Source organism: Myiozetetes cayanensis, unplaced genomic scaffold (genome assembly GCF_022539395.1).
Source record: "Myiozetetes cayanensis isolate MyiCay16 unplaced genomic scaffold, myiCay2020 scf100, whole genome shotgun sequence".
Lineage (NCBI taxonomy): Eukaryota > Metazoa > Chordata > Aves > Passeriformes > Tyrannidae > Myiozetetes > Myiozetetes cayanensis.
In genome coordinates, this window is record NW_026086606.1 from 19,212 (window position 1) to 40,110 (window position 20,899).

General features: G+C 63.7%; 2 protein-coding genes and 1 non-coding gene across 3 annotated transcripts; 2 read left to right on the forward strand and 1 right to left on the reverse strand.

Annotated features, from left to right (window-relative positions):
- The first annotated feature begins 472 nt into the window (after nucleotides 1–472).
- On the forward strand, nucleotides 473–13,967 carry TAF6 (TATA-box binding protein associated factor 6). Its single transcript, XM_050305846.1, is given in 23 exon segments — nucleotides 473–1,058; nucleotides 1,405–1,491; nucleotides 2,225–2,378; nucleotides 3,128–3,184; nucleotides 3,302–3,396; nucleotides 3,398–3,419; nucleotides 3,707–3,849; nucleotides 3,979–4,056; nucleotides 4,140–4,241; nucleotides 4,881–5,063; nucleotides 5,343–5,417; nucleotides 5,841–5,966; nucleotides 6,386–6,559; nucleotides 6,711–6,920; nucleotides 7,465–7,656; nucleotides 8,778–8,850; nucleotides 8,853–8,867; nucleotides 8,870–8,890; nucleotides 9,640–9,818; nucleotides 10,478–10,682; nucleotides 11,510–11,681; nucleotides 13,003–13,202; nucleotides 13,682–13,967. Coding segments are annotated over 23 exon segments (2,874 nt in total). The 5' UTR covers nucleotides 473–902; the 3' UTR covers nucleotides 13,837–13,967.
- Nucleotides 13,968–14,279: 312 nt separating this feature from the next.
- On the forward strand, nucleotides 14,280–19,413 carry LOC126634946 (2-acylglycerol O-acyltransferase 3-like). The gene is given in 11 exon segments (XM_050305867.1): nucleotides 14,280–14,466; nucleotides 15,096–15,169; nucleotides 15,576–15,683; nucleotides 15,953–16,016; nucleotides 16,639–16,706; nucleotides 16,709–16,776; nucleotides 16,779–16,872; nucleotides 17,912–17,980; nucleotides 17,983–18,079; nucleotides 18,647–18,834; nucleotides 19,312–19,413. Coding segments are annotated over 10 exon segments (921 nt in total). The 5' UTR covers nucleotides 14,280–14,466; nucleotide 15,096; the 3' UTR covers nucleotides 19,404–19,413.
- Nucleotides 19,414–20,223: 810 nt separating this feature from the next.
- TRNAT-AGU (transfer RNA threonine (anticodon AGU)) lies at nucleotides 20,224–20,297 on the reverse strand. Its single transcript has one exon. It is a non-coding gene; the product is annotated as a tRNA-Thr (tRNA).
- Between the last annotated feature and the right edge of the window lie 602 nt (nucleotides 20,298–20,899).

Genomic DNA, 20,899 nt, shown 5'->3' on the forward strand with positions numbered 1-20,899 from the left:
GGGGGTCCCCAAGGGGGTTTTGAGGGGATTGGGGGGTCCCAGGGGGTTTGGAGGGGTTGAGGAAGGGTCTGAGGGGGATTTGGAAAGGTCTAAGGGGAGGTCCTGGAGGACTTGGGGGTCCTGGGTGAAGGATCCCAGCGGCCTATGGGGGATGAAATGAAAGGGAGGTGACCCCCAAAGGTCCCCCTGAGACCCCCAATATTCCCCCTGACCCCCCCCACAACGATCCCCCTGTTCTCCCCCACTCCCCCAAATCGTTCCCCCTTAACCCCCACACCCCCTCATCTCCCCAATGTTCCCCTCCTTCCTCCCCCATAGTCCCCCATTTTCTCCCCATTTTCCCCACTTCCCCCATTTTCCCCAACTCCCCCCACCCCCCAATGGTTCCCGCCCATTTACCCCCGCCCCCCGATGGTCTCCCCGCTACCCCTCGCGCCTCCGCGCTGCACGCGCCGCTCCCCCAAACCCCGCCCCCTTTTCCCGCCTCCCGCGCAGGTCCTGCCAGGTCCATGGAGACCCCAACCCCACCCCACCTCCCGCACCCTCAACCCGCGCCGCTCACCCCCACGCATCGCGCTCGCATATCGCGGCAATAATTATCGCCGCAACTCCCGGGCTTGTCAATGGGGGATAATCCCCGTTTTGTTTCATTCCAAACCCGCGCCGTCCAGGACCGGCGCCGGCGGGAGGCGGGAGCCAAGATGGCGGCGGCCGTGAGGGGGCGTTCCAAGATGGCGGCGGCGGGAGCGGCGTGAGGGGCGGCCGGGGGGTCCCAGCGGCTCCTCTTTGAGGGGTCCCAGCGGCTCCTCTTGGGGGGTCCCAGCGGATCCTCTTGGGGGGTCCCAGCGGCTCCTCCTTGAGGGGTTCCCGCGCGTCTTCGGGGGCTCGGAAAGGCCGCGGAGATGGCGGAGGAGAAGAAGCTGAAGCTGAGCCACACGCTGCTGCCCGCCGAGTCCATGAAGGTGATGGCGGAGGCCATGGGGGTCGCGGGGGTCCCCGAGGAGACGTGTCAGCTGCTGGCGGAGGAGGCGAGTTACCGCCTCAAGGAGGTGGCGCAGGTGAGGGGGGGACACGAGGATTTTTTTTGGGGGGGTGGGATGGGGGGGGATCCCCCTCAGGCCGCTCAGGTTTGAGGGTGGAAATAGAGGAGACCCCCTTGGGGAGGGGGGATTGGGAGACCCCCTTGGGGGGTTGGATGGGGAACCCCTTGAATCCCTCAGGTTTGGGGGGGGTGAGAATTGGGGGACCCCCCCCTTGAATTCCCCCCCTTCTGAACCCCCTTTTCCCTCAGAAAATTCCAAACACCCCGTGCACCCCCAAAATTCCATTTTCCCCTCTTAATTCCCCCCGATCCTCCCCTGAAGCCCCTTTTTCCCCCCTGACCCCCTGGTCTGTGCCCCCCAGGACGCCCTCAAGTTCATGCACATGGGGAAGCGCCGCAAGCTCACCACGGGGGACGTGGATTTCGCCCTCAAGCTGAAAAACGTGGAGGTAAAACCTCTCTAGACCCTGAAAACACCCCAAAAATCGAGGGGACTCCCAAAACTGAGGTTACAACCCTCCTGAACTCGAGGTAAAACCTCCCAAAATTGAGCGAAACCGCCCAAACTGGGGGGAAAATTGCCCGAAATTGAGGTAAAAACTCTCTCAAAACTGAAGGGAACCTCCCAGACTTGAGATCAAACCCTCTCCAGTATTGAGGAGAGACCCCCCGAAATCAGTGGGAACCCCCCCCCAGATCCAGGTTAAAGCCCCCAGAATCCAGGTGGGACCCGCCCCAAATCCGGGTCAAATGCACCAAAACCGAGGTCAAGCCCTCCCAAAACTGAAGCTAAAGGTCCCCAAAATAAAATAAAAAACCTCCCAAAATCGAGGCCCACCGCCTCCTGTCAAACCAAGGGAAAGCCCCCCAAAATTGAGGGGGGCTTTGGGGTCCCCCTGAGCCCCCTATTCCCGTTTTCCCAGCCCAGGAGTTCATCCCAAAGCCCTCTCTGGGGGGGTTTTGGGGTCCCCCTGAGCTCCCCCATTCCCGTTTTCCAGCCCCTCTATGGATTCCACGCCCAGGAGTTCATCCCAAACCCCTCTCTGGGGGTTTTGGGGTCCCCCTGAGCCCCCTATTCCCGTTTTCCCAGCCCCTCTATGGATTCCACACCCAGGAGTTCATCCCTAACCCCTCCCTGGGGGTTTTGGGGTCCCCCTGAGCCCCCCATTCCCGTTTTTCCAGCCCCTCTATGGATTCCACGCCCAGGAGTTCATCCCGTTCCGCTTTGCCAGCGGGGGGGGCAGGGAGTTGTACTTCTACGAGGAGAAGGAGGTGGATCTGAGCGACATCATCAACACCCCCCTGCCCAGGGTGCCCCTCGACGTCTGCCTCAAGGGTGGGGGGGACCTGGGGGGGACTGGAGGGGGTTTTTGGAGGGTTGGAGGGGGATTTGGGGGATGGAGGGAGGTTATGGGGGACTGGAGGGGGTGTGGGGGATGGAGGGGAGTTTGGGAGGATGGAGGAGAGTTTAGGGAGGATGGAGGGGAGTTTGGGGGATGGAGGGAGTTTGGGGAGATGGAGGAGTTTGGGGGATGGAGGGGTGTTTGGGGGATGGAGGGGAGTTTGGGGGATGGAGGGGAGTTTGGGGGGATGGAGGGGGAGTTTGGGAGGATGGAGGGGAGTTTGGGGAGATGGAAGAGGAGTTTGGGGGATGGAGGGGAGTTTGGGGGGATGGAGGGGAGTTTGGGGAGATGGAGGGGAGTTTGGGGGATGGAGGGGAGTTTGGGAGGATGGAGGGGAGTTTGGGGGATGGAGGGGAGTTTGGGGGATGGAGGGGGAGTTTGGGAGGATGGAGGGGGAGTTTGGGGAGATGGAGGAGTTTGGGGAGATGGAAAGGGGGTTTGGGAGGATGGAGGGGGAGTTTGGGAGATGGAGGGGAGTTTGGGAGGATGGAGGGGAGTTTGGGAGGATGGAGGGGGAGTTTGGGGGATTTGGAAGGACTGGAGAGCAAGTCTGGGGGATTTGGGGGCTGGAAGGGGGATTTGGGGGCCTGCAGGGGAGGATTTGGGATTCTCTGGGGGCTGCAGAGCACTTTTCAGGGGGGTTTTTAGGACAGCTCCCCCCGTTTTGGGGGTCCCCCCTCAGCCCACTGGCTCAGCATCGAGGGGGTGCAGCCCGCCATCCCCGAGAACCCCCCGCCCGGTGAGTGACCCCAGACCCCCCACACTTGGGGTGGGGCTGTTCAACCCCTGCCACGGCAGGGGAGGGGTTTGGGGACCCCCCTGACCCCCTCTCTGTGCTCTGCCCCCCCAAAACAAGCCCCCAAGGAGCAGCAAAAGGCCGAGGCCACCGAGCCCCTCAAATCGGCCAAGCCGGGCCAGGAGGACGACGGGACCCCTAAGGCCAAGGGCCCGGGGGGGCGGGGGAGATGGCAAAGGTGGGGAGATGGCAAGGCTGGGGCTGGGAGGGCTTTGGGGGCATGGGGAGGTTGGGAAGGGTTTTGGGGGCTGGGAGAGGGTTTGAGGGGGGTGTGAGGGGGTTTTGGGGGATGTGAGGGGTTTTGGGGGGTATGAGGGGTTTTGGGGGATGTGAGGGGGTTTGGGGTGGCTGGGAGGGGTTGAAGGGGTTTTAGAGGGAGCTGGGGGGGGTCAGTGGGATTTAGGGGTGTGTGGGGAGGGTCAGTGGGGTTTGGGGGGCAGTCTGTGATCTTTGGGGACCCCCCAGGGAAGGACAAGAAGCCCCCCCTGCTGGAGGGGCCCCCCCTGAGGCTGAAGCCCCGCAGCGTCCACGAGCTGTCGGTGGAGCAGCAGCTCTACTACAAAGAGATCACCGAGGCCCATGCGGGGTCTTGCGAGGCCAAACGGGCTGTGAGTGACCCCAAAACCCCCCTGGGAGCCCCCAAAACCTGCCCAGGGCACCCCAAATTTCCCCCCCTGCTCTCCACGTGTGTCCCCCTGTCCCTGGGGTGTCCCCAAATGTCCCCAACGTCCCCCCAGGAGGCCCTGCAGAGCATCGCCACCGACCCCGGGCTGTACCAGATGCTGCCCCGCTTCAGCACCTTCATCTCCGAGGGGGTGAGTCCAGGGGGTGTCCCCAAACCTGGGGGGTGTCCCCAAAGCCCAGGGGACCCCCCGTGACCCCCCCTGTGCCCCCCCAGGTGAGGGTGAACGTGGTGCAGAACAACCTGGCCCTGCTCATCTACCTGATGAGGATGGTGAAGGCCCTGATGGACAACCCCACCCTGTACCTGGAGAAATACGTGAGTGGGGGCGCTGCCACCTCGTTGTCACCTCCCTGTCACCTCCTGTGACCCCCACGTGACCCCTTCACGTCCCCAGGTGCGTCCCCAGGTGCCACCAGCCCCTCACCATTCACCCTGACACCGGGTCAGGCCCCTCCTCAACCCCAGCTCCGACCTGGGGCTGCACCCACGGCCCCGCCACGTGTCCCCAGAGTGTCCCCAATGTCCACAGAGTGTCCCCAATGTCCACAATGTCCCCAGAGTGTCCCCAGTGTCCCCAGAGTGTCCCCCATGTCCCCAGCTGCATGAGCTGATCCCCGCGGTGATGACGTGCATCGTGAGCCGCCAGCTGTGCCTGTGGGGCTGACCTGGGGTGTCCCCAATGTTCCCATGTCCCCAGAGTGTCCCCATGTCCCCAATGTCCCCCATGTCCCCAATGTCCCCAATGTCCCCAGAGTGTCCCCATGTCCCCAGTGTCCCCAGCTGCACGAGCTGATCCCGGCGGTGATGACGTGCATCGTGAGCCGCCAGCTGTGCCTGCGGGGCTGGCCTGAGGTGTCCCCAATGTCCCCATGTCCCCATGTCCCCAGAGTGTCCCCAATGTCCCCCATGTCCCCAGAGTGTCCCCAATGTCCCCCATGTCCCCCCTGTCCCCAGCTGCACGAGCTGATCCCCGTGGTGATGACGTGCATCGTGAGCCGCCAGCTGTGCCTCCGTCCCGACGTGGACAATCACTGGGCCCTGCGCGACTTCGCGGCCCGGCTGGTGGCCCAGGTGTGCAAGAACTTCAGCACCACCACCAACAACATCCAGTCCCGCATCACCAAGACCTTCACCAAGGTGGGGAGGGGGGTCTGGGGAAGGGGATTTGGGGCTGGGGGTGGGATTTGGGGTGGGATTTGGGGCTGGTGGCCCAGGTGTGCAAGAACTTCAGCACCACCACCAACATCCAGTCCCGCATCACCAAGACCTTCACCAAGGTGGGGAGGGGGTCTGGGGTGGGGTTTGGGGCTGGGGGTGGGATTTGGGGTGGGAATGGGGCTGGGATGGGAATGGGGGTGGGCTGTAGGGTGGGCTGTGCTGTGGGTCAGCCCCGTCTCACCCCCCGTGTCCCCCCAGAGCTGGGTGGATGACAAGACCCCCTGGACGACCCGTTACGGCTCCATCGCGGGGCTGGCGGAGCTCGGCCACGACGTGAGTGCCCCCGGGCCAGCTGTGTCACCTCCCTGCCACCACGGACCAGGGTCACCTCCCTGCCACCATGGGTCACCTCCCTACCATCCTGGGTCACCCCCAGTGTCACCTCTGTGTCCGTGGGCCGCCTGTGGCACTTCCCTGCCACCCTCTGTCACCTCTGTGTCCCATGTCCCCACAATGTCCCCAGTGTCCCTGATGTCCCCTCCATGTGCCCACTGTCCCTGGTGTCCCCCCACATCCCCAGTGTCCCCGATGTCCCCCCCACGTCCCCTCCATGTCCCCAGTGTCCCTGATGTCCCCTCCATGTCCCCAGTGTCCCCAATGTCCCCCCCACGTCCCCAGTGTCCCCAATGTCCCCCCCATGTCCCCAGTGTCCCTGATGTCCCCCCCACATCCCCAGTGTCCCCGCTGTCCCCCCAGGTGATCAAGACGCTGATCCTGCCGCGGCTCCCGGCCGAGGGCGAGCGGGTGCGGAACATTCTGGAAGGGCCCGTGGTCAGCAACATCGACCGCATCGGGGCCGACCACGTGCAGACCCTGCTGCTGGTGAGGCTGGGGGCACTGGGGGGGCACTGGGGACACCCTGGGGACACCTTGGGGGGACTGGGGACACAGGGACACTGTGCTCTGGCACTGGGGATGACCCCAATGTCCCCCTGTCCCCCCAGAAACACTGTGCCCCCATGCTGGGGGTGTCCCCATGATGTCCCTGATGTCCCCAATGTCCCCACGATGTCCCCACAGAAGCACTGTGCCCCCGTGCTGGGGGTGTCCCCATGATATCCCTGATGTCCCCAATGTCCCCATGATGTCCCCACAGAAGCACTGTGCCCCCGTGCTGGGGGTGTCCCCATGATATCCCTGATGTCCCCAATGTCCCCATGATGTCCCCATGCTGTCCCTGATGTCCCCAATGTCCCCATGCTGTCCCTGATGTCCCCAATGTCCCCACGATGTCCCCACAGAAGCACTGTGCCCCCGTGCTGGCCAAGGCGCGGCCGCCCCCCGACAGCCCCGAGTCGTACCGGGGGGATTTTGGGTACCTGGGGGGGCTGCTCTGCTCCCACGTGGTGAAGGCCCGGGCACAGGCGGCCCTGCAGGCCCAGCAGGTCAACAGGACCACCCTGACCATCACCCAGGTGAGGAGGGGACACCTGGGGACGTCGGTGGCTGTGTGTCCCCTTGTGTCCCCCTGTGTCCCATGTCCCTCTATCTCTCTGTGAGCTGTGTCCCCCTGTCCTCTCGTGTCCCCCCCATGTCCCCTGTAACCGTGTCCCATTGTCCCCCCAGCCCCGGCCCACGCTGACGCTGTCCCAGGCCCCGCAGGCCCCGGGGGGTCCCCGCGCCCCCAGCATCATCAAGGTGCCCTCGGCCATCGCCCTGCCCGTCCCTGTCCCCGTGCCCACCCTGGGCTCGGGGCGCCCCGGGACCCCCACCCAGCCCTCGCCACCGCCCCCCAAGTTCATCGTCATGTCCTCGGCCAGCAGTGCCCCCCAGCAGGTACTGGGGACACCGGGACACTGGGGGGCACAGGGGGACACTGGGGGGGACAGGGGACAGTGGGGACACTGGGGAGGACAGGGGACAGTGGGGGCACAGGGGACAGTGGGGACACTGGGGACACTGGGGGGCAGGAGACAGTGGGGACACTGGGGAGCAGGGGACAGTGGGGACACTGGGGACATTGGGGAGGGCAGGGGACAGGGGGACACTGGGGGGACATGGGGGGGATTGGGGATACTGGGGGGCCAGGGAGCAGTGGGGACAGTGGAAGGGACACTGGGAGGGACACTGGGGGGACACGGGGACAGCGTGGGGACACTGGGAGGGACACTGGGAGGGACACTGGGGAGGCACAGTGATGGCGTGGGGACACAGATGTCACCGGGGGGAACACGGGGACGGCGTGGGGACACTGGAAGGGACACTGGGGGGACACAGATGTCACCGGGGGGACACGGTGGCAGCGTGGGGACACTGGAAGGGACACTGGGGGGACAGCGTGGGGACACAGATGTCACCGGGGGCGCCCCCTCCCCCCCAGGTGATCACGCTGAGCACGTCCCCCGCCCCCACGGCCACGTCCCCCGTCACCACCACGGTCCCCAGCGTGCAGCCGCTGGTCAAGCTGGTGTCCCCCAGCGCCACCAGCGCCACCAGCGCCACCAGCGCCACCGTGCAGAAGTACATCGTGGTGTCCCTGCCTCCGCGGGGCGGCGACAGCAAGGCCGGCCCCGCCCCGCGCCCCCGGCGCCGCCCCCGGCCGCCCCCGCCCCCAGCAGTTGTCCCCCGGCCACCGCCGCGTCCCCTGCGGCCACGCCCAGGGCGGAGCCTGGGGACAGTCCCCAAGGGCCACCCCCACAGCCCCCCAGCAGCAGCAACAACAGCCACAGCCACCCCCCCTTCGGCAAAGCCAACGGCGCCCCCGGGGGGGGCACGCAGGACCCCCAGGCCGGGCAGTGACACCCCCGGGGGGGGGTCCTGGGGTCTCTGCGTGGGGGTAAAGGGGGATTGGGGGGGTCCCCAAAGTGTCCCTGGGGGTCCCTCAGTGTCCCAGGACCCCTCAGGGGGGTTGGGGGTGCCCGGGGGTCCCCGTTGTGCGTCGTGTCCCACCCACCCCCCTCCAAACCCAATAAACCCCCAGTTCATCCCAGTTTATCCCAGTTCGGTGTCATTTGGGTGGGGAGAGGGTATCCAGTGTCCTCTGGTACATCCCAGTGACCCCCCCCAGTGCCCCCCAGTGCCCTCCAATCCTTCCCAGTGTCCCCAGTCCCCTCCCAGTGTCTCCCAGTCCCCTCCCGGTGCCCTCCCCAGTTTCACAACCCGTCCCCTTTGCCCCCCATTTGCACAACCCCGACATTGCCCAACACCCCCCCCAGGGGAGGGGTGGGGCTGCCCCCCAGTTAAAACCAGCAGCTCCCGCTAACTCATCCACCCTTAAACCCAGCAACTCCCACTAACCCCCCCAGTAAACCCAGTAGCTCCCAGTAACCCCCCCTAGTTACAACCAGCAGCTCCCAGTAACCCCCTTAAACCCACCCCTCCACTCCCAGTACCCCCCCCAAACCCACCCCCATTCCCAGTAACCCCCTCCCTCTCCCAGTACTCCCCCAAACCCCACTCCCAGTAACCCCGCCCCAACCCCCCCACCCCCTCCACTCCCAGTAACCCCGAAACCCACTCCCAGTAACCCATCCTCTCCCAGTAACCCCCAAACCCACCCTACCCCTCCACTCCCAGTACCCCCAAACCCACCCCATTCCCAGTAGCCCCCAATCCTCCTTCCCTCTCCCAGTAGCACCCCAAACCCCACTCCCCTGCTCCCAGAACCCCCCAACCCCCTCCCCAAGACCCTAGGACCCCCAAAGCCTCCCCGGCGATGCCCCCCTCCGTTTCGCCCCCTCGCCTCCCCTGCGGCGCCGCCTGCAGACCTCGCCGTGCTCCAGTGGGTTTCTCCTTCCTCCTCCTCGGTGAGCGCTCGGGGACCCAAAACCCCTGGGGTCCAACAAAACCCCCTACCCAGGGGGCAATGGGAACCCCAAAAAGGGGGTCCTGGGGTGGGGTCTGTAGCCCTGGAGGCGGGGGGGGGAAGCAATGGGATGAGGGGGGTAACAGAGTGGGGGGTCCCCCAAAGCCCCCTGAGCCCCCCCGGGGGGGTCCCTTAGGGCTGTGTGGGATGGACACCCCCCTGCACGAGGGGGCTTTGGGGGCTCTCTGGGAAAACGGGGACCCTCGGCAAGGGCGTGTCGGGGGGGGGCATTCCTGGGGGGGGGTGTCTGTGTGTCCCCCCCCTGCCCTTCCCAAATCTCTGGTCCTTTAACTCAACCATGAACTCCTCTTTTCCCCCCGGTCTGGGGGGTTTTTGGGGGGCTGCGCCAAAACGAAGCCCCCCGGGCAGTCGGTCCCTGGGGCACTGCGGGGCCCGGGCCGGGGGAAACTGTGTGACCCCCCCGGGGTGGTGGGACCCCCCAGGCCAGCTGTGCAGGGCGGTGTCCCAGCTGTGCCCAGCGGTGTCCCCAGCCAGCTGTGGTGTCCCCAGCTGTGGTGTCCCCAGGCCAGCTGTGGTGTCCCCAGGCCAGCTGTGCACCCTGCTGTTCGTGCTGGCGCTGTGGGGCCCGCTCTGGGTGCCAGGCTGGCTGTGCAGGGCGGTGTCCCAGCTGTGCAGGGCGGTGTCCCAGCTGTACCCAGTGATGTCCCCAGCCAGCTGTGGTGTCCCCAGGCCAGCTGTGCACGCTGCTGTTCGTGCTGGCGCTGCGGGGCCCGCTCTGGGTGCCCGCCCTGCTCTACGGGCTGTGGCTGCTGGCGGACCGCGACACGCCCCGCCGCGGGGGGCGCCCTTCGCCCTGGGTGCGCCGCTGGGCGCTCTGGCGTCACTTCCGAGACTACTTCCCCATCTCGGTGGGCCTCGGGGGGTTAGGGGGATTTGGGGTCCCGTGGGGAGATTTGGGGAGGGGTTTTGGGGAATTGGAGGTCCGTTGAGGGTCTGGGGGGTTTTGTTGGAGGGGTGGGGAGTTGGGGAGGTTGGGGGATTTGGGGGTCCCGGGGGATTTGGGGAGGGGTTTTGAGGGAATTTGAGGGGTTCAATGAGTTATGGAGGGTCCATGGTGGGGGTTGGGTGTTTTGGGGGCATGGGCTGGGGATTTAGGGGGTTTTGGGTGGCTGAGGGGTTTGGGAGGGGTTTATGGAGGGTTGGGGGATTTGGGGAAATTGGGGAGTCTCCGAAGTTTTGGGGCTCCTTCCGAGGATTTGGGGATCTCAGGAGGGTTGGGGGGCAGGGGGTGTTGGGGATGGTTTTTTTGGGGGATCTCAGGAGGATTGGGGGGGGGTCTCGCGGATTTTGGGAGGGGGAGTCCCAGGAACGATTTTGGGGCTCCTTGCGAGGATTTTTGAGGCTTTCTCAGGAGCCTTTTTGGGGCGGGGGTCTCATTTTTTGGGGGCTGTCTCAGGTTCTGTTCTCATTTCGTGCCTTTCCAACCCTCTTCTGTTTTTTTTTCCCCTCTCTCCCCAATCCCGGGGTTTTTATTTTTATTTTTACCCCAAACCCCCCGAATTTGCAGCTGATCCGGACGGTGGAGCTGGACCCCGGCAGGAATTACATCTTTGGCTTCCACCCCCACGGCGTTTTGGCCGCCGGGGCCTTCGGGAATTTCTGCACCGAGGCCACGGGGTTTGGGGGGCTCTTCCCGGGGCTCAGCCCCCACCTGCTCACCCTGCCCTGCTGGTTCCGCCTGCCCCTCTTCCGGGAATACATGATGGCCGGGGGTGAGGGGGCACCCCAAAAACGGGGGGGGCAAAGACCCCAAATCCACCAAATCCACGTGTTCGTCCCCAAATCCCTGCATCCCCCCCCAGGACCCCCATTTTGGGGTGTCCCTGCCCCTCTTCCGGGAATACATGATGGCCGGGGGTGAGGGGCACCCCAAAAACGAGGGGGGGCAGCCCCTAAATCCATGTGTTTGTCCCCAAATCCCTGCATCCCTCCCAGGGGTGTCCCCGGACCCCAAATCCCCCAGAACCCCAATTTTGGGTGACCCCACCCCAAATCCCCGAGGACCCCCAAGCCCCAGGGTTCCCCCAGTGCCCCAAATTTGGGGGTGCCCCTAAATCCCCGAGTTTGTCCCCAAAATCCCCGAGTTTGTCCCCAAATCCCCCAAATCCTTGGGTCCCCGGCACGCTGAATTTGGGGGGGTTCAACCCAGAAATCCCTGGGACTCCCAGCACCCCGATTTCGGGGCTCCCCCCAAGTCCCTGGGTCTCCCAATGCCCCGATTCTGGGGGTGAATCCCCCCCAAATCCCTGGTTTCCCCCCCAAATCTCTGGTTTCCCCCCAAATCCCTGTTTCCCCCAAATCCCTGTTTTCCCCCAACCCTGGTTTCCCAAATCCTGGTTTCCCAAACTCTGGTTTCCCACAATCCCTGTTTCCCCCAAATCCGTTTCCCCAATCCTGGTTTCCCCCAAATCCCTGTTTCAATCCTGTTTCCCCAAATCCTGGTTTCCAGATCCTGGTTTCCCCCAAATCTCTGGTTCCCCCCCAAATCCCTGGTTTCCCCCATTCCCTGATCTTTGGGGTTTTCCCCCCCCCTTTCCAGGCCTGGTTTCCTCGGAGGCCTCGAGCCTGGAGCACCTGCTGAGCCAGAAGGGGGGCCACGTGGCCGTCATCGCCCTGGGGGGGCCCCCCGAGTCCCTGGACGCCCACCCGGGGGGGCTGCGCCTGCAGATCCTGCGCAGGAAGGGCTTCGTGCGCCTGGCCCTGCGCTATGGGTGAGATTTGGGGGGATTTGGGGGGCTTTGTGCGCCTGGCCCTGCGCTATGGGTGAGCTTTGGGGGGCTTTGGGGGATTTGGGGGCTGGGAAGGCTTGCTCATGCCTGGCCTGATATGGGTGAGCTTTGGGGGGCTTTGGGGGATTTGGGGGCTTTGGGGGGGGCTGGGAAGAGGGGTTGGGGGCTTCATGTGCCTGGCCCTGCGATATGGGTGAGCTTTGGGGGATTTGAGGGGCTTTGGGGGCTGGGAGGGGCTTTGGGGGCTTTGTGCTCTCACCCTGCAATATGGGTGGGTGTGGGGGAATTGAGGGGTGGGAGGGGTGCTGGGAGGGGGCTTAGGGGGATTTGGGGTCTTAAATGAGAGGATTGGGGGTCTTGGGGCTGGATTTGGGGTCTTGGGGCTGGATTTGGGGTCTCGAATGGGGGGGATTTGGTGTCCCAGGGGATTTGGGCTCCTGGGGGTGGGTTTGGGGCAGGGGGAGCTCCGAGACCCTGCAGGGAATGAGGGTGGGATTTGGGGGGTCCCCTCAATCCTGTATCCCCCCAGGACCCCGCTGGTGCCCGTGTTCAGCTTTGGGGAGAACGAGCTGTTCTGGCAGGGAATTAGGGTGGGATTTTGGGGGTCCCCTCACCCCGGGGGTCTCCCCCTGTGCCCCCCAGGACCCCTCTGGTGCCCGTGTTCAGCTTTGGGGAGAACGAGCTGTTCCAGCAGGGAATTAGGACTGGATTTGGGGGGTCCCCTCACCCCGGGGGTCTCCCCCTGTGCCCCCCAGGACCCCGCTGGTGCCCGTGTTCAGCTTTGGGGAGAACGAGCTGTTCTGGCAGGGAATTAGGACTGGATTTGGGGGGTCCCCTAAATCCTGTATCCCCCCAGGACCCCGCTGGTGCCCGTGTTCAGCTTCGGGGAGAACGAGCTGTTCTGGCAGGGAATTAGGGCTGGATTTGGGGGGTCCCCTCACCCTGGGGGTCTCCCCCTGTGCCCCCCAGGACCCCTCTGGTGCCCGTGTTCAGCTTTGGGGAGAACGAGCTGTTCTGGCAGGGAATTAGGGTGGGATTTGGGGGGTCCCCTCACCCCGGGGGTCTCATCCTGTATCCCCCCAGGACCCCTCTGGTGCCCGTGTTCAGCTTTGGGGAGAACGAGCTGTTCTGGCAGGGAATGAGGGTGGGATTTGGGGGGTCCCCTCAATCTGGGGGTCCCCTCAATCCTGTATCCCCCCAGGACCCCTCTGGTGCCCGTGTTCAGCTTTCGGGGAGAACGAGCTGTTCCAGCAGGGAATGAGGGTGGGATTTGGGGGGTCCCTTCAATCCTGTATCCCCCCAGGACGCCGCTGGTGCCCGTGTTCAGCTTTGGGGAGAACGAGCTGTTCCGGCAGGTGCCGAACCCTCCGGGCTCGCGGCTGCGGCGGCTCCAGCAGCGCCTGCAGCGCCTGCTGGGGGTGGCTCTGCCCCTCTTCCACGCACGGGGGGTCTTCCAGTACAGCTTCGGGCTCCTGCCCTTCCGCCGGCCCATCCACACCGTCGGTGAGCCCCAAAAACAGGGGGGGGGACCCCAAAAAATTCACCCCAGAATCAGCCCCGGGGAGGGGGAAAGAAATTCTAAATTTGTCCTATGGGGGTGGGGGGGACCCCCTGAACCCCCCTTAATTCATCCAGGGGGGTGAACTTCTGGAAAACGGGGGGCACTCCAAAAATGGGGCGGAGGACCCCAAAAAATTCACCCCTGAATCACCCCGGGGGGGAACTGTGGGAATCCCAAATCCACCCTGGGGGGTTCTGGGGGGTGATTTGGGGGTCCGGACGGGGTTGGGGACCCCCCTGAACGCCTCAGTCCCAACCAGGGGAGTCTCTCACACACCATGTGTGTGTCCTCCCGCCAAATTTTGGGGGTTCTCAAAATTTGGGTGACAAGGTGGGACAAGCCGTGGGAGGGGGAGGATTCCCAGCCTTCTCCTCCCCACGGGGCCCCCCTTAACCAAACTTTGGGGGTCCCCCCCCCAAAGTGGGGTCCCCCCTGGAGCTGCCCCGGACCCCGAAGCCGTCGGAGGAGGAGGTGGAGCTTTGGCACCGCCGCTACCTGGACAGGCTCCACGAGCTCTTCGAGGGGCACAAAGCGGGGTACGGGGTCCCCCCCGAGCGCCACCTCACCTTCGTCTGACCCCCCCACCCTCGGGGACCCCCCCGACCCTCGGGGACCCCCCCAAAATCCCCCGGGGAGCCCCCAGAGTTCTCTGTGACCCCCTCGGTGCCCAATAAAGGAGCTCGGATGGAGCCGGGGAGGGGCTTTTTGGGGGGTCTTGGGGGTTTGGGGGTCCGAGGGGTGGATTTGGGGCTCGGGGATCAGAAGGTTTTGGGGGTGGGGAGTCTGCTGGACCCCAAGATTTTGGGGACCCCTTTGGTGTCAAAATCTGGGGGTAGGGAGGTCTGAGGGTTTTGAGGGTCCTTTGGTGGTTGAATTTTGGGGTTGGGGGCGCGTTATTTGGGGGCTTTGGGGGGTAGCTTGGGGGCCCCCAAAATTTCGAGGATCCTCCTCTTTGACGTCCAAATCTGTGTGTGGGAGGTGTCCTAAACTTTTTATTTTTGGGTGGGGTCCCCTTTTTTTCTCTACGTTTGGGGCAAATTTGGGTGGTTTTGGGTGCTGGGGGTCCCTCGGAAGATTTTGGGGTTCTCCAAGGGGGGGTCCCCCCTTTCTGTCCCCCCCCGTCCCCCTCCAAACACACCCCGGGGTTTTTCCTCCGCCCCGAGAGGACAAAGTTCGGCCCCGCCCGGAACGAGGAACCCGTGGCAGGTGAGTGGGGGGGGTCCCAAATTAACCCCCCCGGGATTAATTAACACCCTCAGGGGTTAATTACAACCCCACCAGTGGTTAATTACCCCCATTAATTAGCCCCCATTAATTACCCCCATTAATTATTGCGCCCATTAATTACCCCGCCCATTAATCTCCACCTCCACCATTAATCAAATCCCCCTCCCCCCGTAGTTAATTAACACCCCCCGGGTTAATTACATTCCCTCGAAGGTTAATTAATATCCCCCAGTGTTAATTATCCTCCCTTTAATTACCCTCCTCATTAATTCTTCCCCCCCGGTTTTAATGCCCCCGAATAATTGCCCCCGAGTGTTAATTAACCCCCCCAGGGGTTAATTACAGCCCTCGGTGGTTAATTACGCTATTAATTACTGCTCTATTAATTACTCCCCATTAATTACCCCCATTAATTAACCCCTGGGGTGTTAGTGCCCCCAGGGGTCTGACCACCCCTTTTGCCTCCCCCGGGGTTAATCCCCCCTCCATCATTGCCCTTCCCACTGGTTAATTATTAGTTTAATTACCTCCTCATTCATTACTGCCTAATTAATTGCCCCATTAATTAACCCCCGGGGTGTTAATTGCCCCCCTCTTTGCCCCCCCAGGATGGGGGGGTCGTTGCAGGGGTGGGTTCGGGCGCTCAGTGTCCTGCAGTTGATGTTGACCTTCCTCTTCCTCGGTAATTAACGGGCTAATTAACCAGCTAATTAACGGGGGGGGGTAATTAACACATGGGGGAGGCCGTAATTTGGGGGGTTGTGGTGGGAGGGGGAATGATCCTGGAGGGTAATTAATTGCAGGGGAGAATTAATGGGGGGAATTTATTGGGAGGAGTAATTAATGGGGGTAATTATTAATTAATAACTGATAATTATTTATTAATTTTTAATTAATTTTTATTAATTATAGTAATCATATCATATGAATTATTTTTATTAATAATTAATAACAATTCGAGTTAAATCAATTAATTAAGGGATAAATGATTAATGAAGCAGTAATTAATAAATAAGCGTATAAATGAGCAGTTGCCCGTCACTGAGTGCGTTAATTAAGGCGTTAATGAGCCCCCTAATTGCCGCCAGGCCCGGCGTCGGTGCTGCTGCTGCTGTGGCTGCTCCGGACGCGCTTTTGGCTCCTCCCGGTCACCTACGCGGGGTGGTGGCTCTGGGACTGGGACGGCCCCGAGAGGGGTAAAAACACGCGTGGGGGGTCGGGGGAATGGGGGAAAGGGGGCAAAGGGGGACTGGGACGGCCCTGAGAGGGGTAAAAACACGCGTTGGGGGTGGGGTGGGGGCAGTGGGGGTCCCAGGGTGAGGGGAGGCGTGGGGGGTCGTGGGATTAAAGGGGAGGGGAAATGGGGGTGCAAAAGGGGGCGTGGGAGGGGTAAAAACACGCGTGGGGGTCCTGGGACCTTCACAAAGGACCCCACGCTTGGTTTTTCCTCCCCCCCCTTCCCCAGGGCCCCGGCACTGGGATTGGGTTCGGAACTGGCGGATTTGGGACCATTTCTGTGACTATTTCCCATCAAGGTACGAGGGGGAATTGGGGGAGGAGGGGTGTCACATCCCCAGTGACCCCCCACGTGTCCCATGTCCCCAGTCTCCCCAAACCCCCATAACCCCCCATTGTCCCCCCATGTCCCCAGTCCCCCAAACCTCCAATAACCCCCATTGTCCCCGGGCCCTAATCCCCCAAGCCCCATTAATGCCCCGTTGTTCCCCCCTCGTGTCCTGTGTCCCCAATCTCCTCAAACCTTCCCCTCGTGTCCTATGTCCCCAATCCCCTAAACCCCCAATAACCCCCATTGTCCCCCCATGTGTCCCCAATCCCCCCCAAACCCCCGTTAACCCGCATTGTCCCCCCTCGTGTCCCCGTCCCCAATCCCCCAAAACCCCATTAACCCCCCATTGTCCCCCGTGTCCCCAAGCCCTCCTAAGCCTCCAATAACCCCCATTGTCCCCCGTGTCCCGATGTCCCCAATAACCCCCTCTCATTGTCCCCACTTGTCCCCAAACCCCGTTGTCCCCCCGTTGTCCCCATGTCCTCAATCCTCCCTAAACCCCCATTAACCCCATTGTCCCCCGCTCGTCCCCAATCTCCCAATAACCCCCCATTGTCCCCCCGTTGTCCCCCCGTTGTCCCGGTGTCCCAGGTGGTGCGCGAGGCCGCGCTGCCCCCCGGCCGCAGTTACGTGCTGGCCGCCCACCCCCACGGCACGCCTGCATCGGGGTCTTCGGCGCCTTCGTCACGGGGGCCGGGAGCCACGGCGCCCCCGGGCCCAATTTGGGGGGGGGCCCTGCCCGGGGCTGCAGCCCTGCCTGGCGGCCCTGGCGGGGCTGTTCCGGCTGCCCCTGTACCGGGAGTACGCCCTGGCTGCTGGTGAGGGGCTCTGGGGGCTTGGGAGGTTGGTGGGGGCTCTGGGAGCTCTGGGAGGTTATTGGGGGTTTGGGCTGTTCGTCTGGGGGCTATTGGGGGGTTTGGGGTTGGGGTTATTGGGGTCTTTGGGGGCTGTTCGGCTGCCCCTGTACCGGAGTACGCCCTGGCCGCTGGTGAGGGGCTCTGGGGGCTTGGGGGTTATTGGGGCTCTGGGGCTCTGGGGTTATTGGGGGTTTGGGGGCTGTTCTGGCTGCCCCTAGTACTCGGAGTACGCCCTGGCCGCCGGTGAGGGGCTCTGAGGGGCTTTGGGGGCTTTGGGGGCTACTGGGGGCTTTGAGGGGTTTGGGGGCTTGGGGGCTGTTCCGGCTGCCCCTGTACCGAGTACGCCTGGCCGGTGAGGCCTGGGGGCTTTGGGGGCTCTGGGGGCTTTGGGGGTTATTGGGGGTTATTGGGGTTTGGGGGCTCTGGGGGGTTATTGGGGTTGAGGTCTTGGGGGTATTGGGGCTTGGGGGCTGTTCTGGCTGCCCCTGTACCGAGAGTACGCCCTGGCCGCGGTGAGGGGGCTTGGGGGCTTGGGGGTATTGGGGGCTTTGGGGGTCTGGGGCTTTGGGAGGTTATTTGGGGACTTTGGGGGTTATGGGGATCTGGGGGTTATTGGGGGATCTGGGGGTCTGTTCCAGCTACCCCTGTACCGGGAGTATGCCCTGGCCGCGGGGTGGTGGGGGCTTTAGGGGATTTGGGGGGCGTTTGGGGAGCTGTGAGGGGGTGTTATGGGGGTTATCGGGGTGTTATGGGGGTTATTGGGGTGTTTTAGGGGATTTTGGGGCACCCCTGACCCCCATTTCCCCCACACCCCCCAGGGCTGTGCCCGTGAGCCGGCGCTGCCTGGACGCGCGTGCTGTCCCCGGGGTCTGGTTTGGGGTCCCATGGGAGGAGTTGGGGTCTGCTTTAGGGTTTTTGGGTCCGATTTGGGGTTTTTGGGGTCGGATGGAATTTGGGGCGCTCCTGACCCCCATTTCCCCCATATCCCCACACCTCCCAGGGCTGTGCCCGGTGAGCCGGCGCTGCCTGGACGCGGTGCTGGCGCGGGGGTCGCAGGCGCTGCTGATCATGGTGGGGGCGCGGCCGAGGCGCTCGAGGGGACCCCGGGCTGTCACCGCGTCACCCTCCGGCACCGCCGCGGCTCCGTGCGCCTGGCCCTGCGCCACGGGTGAGGGGCGGCTTGGGGGCTTGGAGGGGGTCCTGGGAGGGCTTGGGGGTCCCTGGGAGGGCTTGGAGGCTCCTGGGAGGGTTTGGGGGTCCTGGGAGGGTTTGGGGTCCCTGGGAGGGGCTGGGGGATCCCTGGGAGGGGCTGTGGGAGTGGCTAAAGGAGATTTTGGGGCCCGGAGGATCTCGGGTGTCCCCGTGTCACCTGAGCCACCCAGTGGTAGCCGAGGCGAGGGGGGCGGGCTGGTCTATGAGGGGTTTTGGGGGTACAGCGTGGGGCTGAGGGGGTCTATGGGGGTTTTGGGGGTACAGGCGGGGCTGAGGGGGTCTATGAGGGGTTTTGGGGTTATTTAGGTAGTTTGGGGGGTTATACCGGTTTTAGGGTGGAGGCACATTTTGGGGTCAGCCCTCCTGGTTTTGGGGTGCAGGGGCACATTTCAGTGTAGGGCACATTTGGCAGACCGCCCCTCCCGGTTTTGGGGTGCAGGGGCACATTTTGGGGTTCGGGGACCGCCCCTCCCGGTTTTGGGGTGCAGCCCTGACCCCCCCTGGCCGGGGGGGGGGTGGGCAGCTCCCCCCTGGTGCCCGTGTACGTTTTTGGGGAGCAGGACACGTTCCGGCAGCCCCCCCTCTCCGAGGGCTCGTGGCTGCGGCGGCTCCAGCGGGGGCTGAAGAGGATTTTGGGGTTCGCCCCCTGCATCTTTTGGGGCCGGGGGGGGCTCCCCTTCCTGCCCTTCGCGGTGCCCCTCACCGTGGTGGGTGAGTCTGGGGGAGTTTGGGGGCAATGAAAAGGTTTGGGGGCACGGGGAGGGATTTGGGGTGAGTTGGGAGGGGTGGTGTGGAGGGTGGAGTTTGGGGGTCAGAGAGGAAGTTTAGGGAGTTTGGGTCAGGAGAAAGTTTAGGGGAGTTTGGGGGTCAGGGAGGGAAAGGGGGGTTGGAGGGGAGGGGGTGTGAGGGCCAGGTCTGAGGGTGCCGAGCAGGTTTTGGGGATTCTGGGGGGTCCTGGGGTGCCCTGGGGCTTTGGGGGTCTGGGGGCGGTTGGGGATTCCGGGGAGGGTTGGGGTCCCGGTGGGTCTGGGGATCCCGTGGGGTGGGGGAGGTGTCTGAGTTCCTGGGGATTTGAGGATTCCGGGAGGGGTTCAGGGGTGCCGTGGGGTTTTTGGGGTGCTGAAACTCCCCTCCCCCCGCAGTGGGGCCCCCTGAGGTGCCACGCGTGCCGAGCCCCTCCTCGAGCAGGTCGCCCACTACCACGAGCTCTACGTGGAGCGGCTCCAGCGGCTCTTCGAGAGGCACAAGGAGGCCTGTGGGGTCCCCCGACACCCACCTGACCATCGTCTGACCCCCTCGGCCCCCTGAGCCCCTCCAGCCTCCCAGACCCCCCTCAGCCCCCTGAGCCCCTCCGACCCTCCCGGGACCGCCCTGTTCCCCACAAACCCCCCAGATCCTTCCAAGGACAGCCCCGAAAAAACATCCCAAATCCACCCAGACCCCCCCAAACCTCTCCCAGCCCACCCAGATGACCCCTGAACCCCCAAAGCCCCCGAACCCCAGGGTGGGGAATAAAAGCACGGCTGGGATTCGAACCCGGGACCCCGTGGTAACTGCACAGGCACTTTAACGTACTGAGCCCCCCAAAAGGGGTATGTGACCCCCAAAAGGGGTGAGGTGACCCCAGAAAGGGGAGTATGGGACCCCAAAAGGGGTGAGGTGACCCCAAAAAGGGGTGGGGTAACCCCAAAAAGGGGGCTGTGTGACCCACAAAAGGCACCACTGGGATTCGAACCCAGGATCTCCTGTTCTCAAAAGGGGGGTGTGACCCCAAAAGGGGGGTGTGGAACCCCAGAGGCACCGCTGGGATTCGAACCCAGGATCTCCTGTTTACTAGACAGGCGCTTTAACCAACTGAGCCCCCCAAAAGGGGGGGTGTGACCCCAAAATGAGGGTTGTGACCCCCAGAGGCACCGCTGGGATTCGAACCCAGGATCTCCTGTTCCCAAAAGGGGGGTGTGACCCCAAAAGGGGGGTGTGGAACCCCCAGAGGCACCGCTGGGATTCGAACCCAGCATCTCCTGTTTACTAGACAGGCGCTTTAACCAACTGAGCCCCCCAAAAGGGGTGTGACCCCAAAATGAGGGTTGTGACCCCAAGAGGCACCGCTGGGATTCGAACCCAGGATCTCCTGTTTACTAGACAGGCGCTTTAACCAACTAAGCCACGGCGCCTCCTGCCCCGCGCGGGCCGCGCGGCCCTTCCCGCGCCTGGAGCGCGCATGCGCGGCGGGGCTTTTGGGGAGGTTTTGGGGGGATTTGGGAGGGGATGATGGGGGGGGAGGAGGTGGGTGGGATGATGGGGGGAAAAGGGGGATGAGAGGTGGATAAGGGGGGTAATTGCGGGGATTGGGGAGGGGATGTGGGGAGGGATGGGGTGGGAGGGGGTATGGAGGGTGGGAATGGGGGTGGGATGGGACGGGGAATTGGGGACACGGGGGAAGGGGGGCAGGATGGGAAGGGGAATGGGGGTGGAGGGATGGGGTGGGAATGGGGGAACGGGGATACGGAGCGTGAATGGGGATATGGAGAGGGAATGGGGATAGGAGAGAGGGAATGGAGAGGGAAGGGGGATATGGAGCGGAAATGGGGGGATAACGGGGGAAGAGAGAATGGGGATAATGGGGGAAAGGGGGATAATGGGGGGGGGAACGGGTCAGGGAAGAATGGGGTGGAAATCGACGGCCGGGGAGGGGAGGGATCACACGTGGGGTGTTTCGGGGTGGGGGGGTTCACGGGGTAGCCCGAGCTGTGCAGGGATGGAGGGGGCGTGGGGT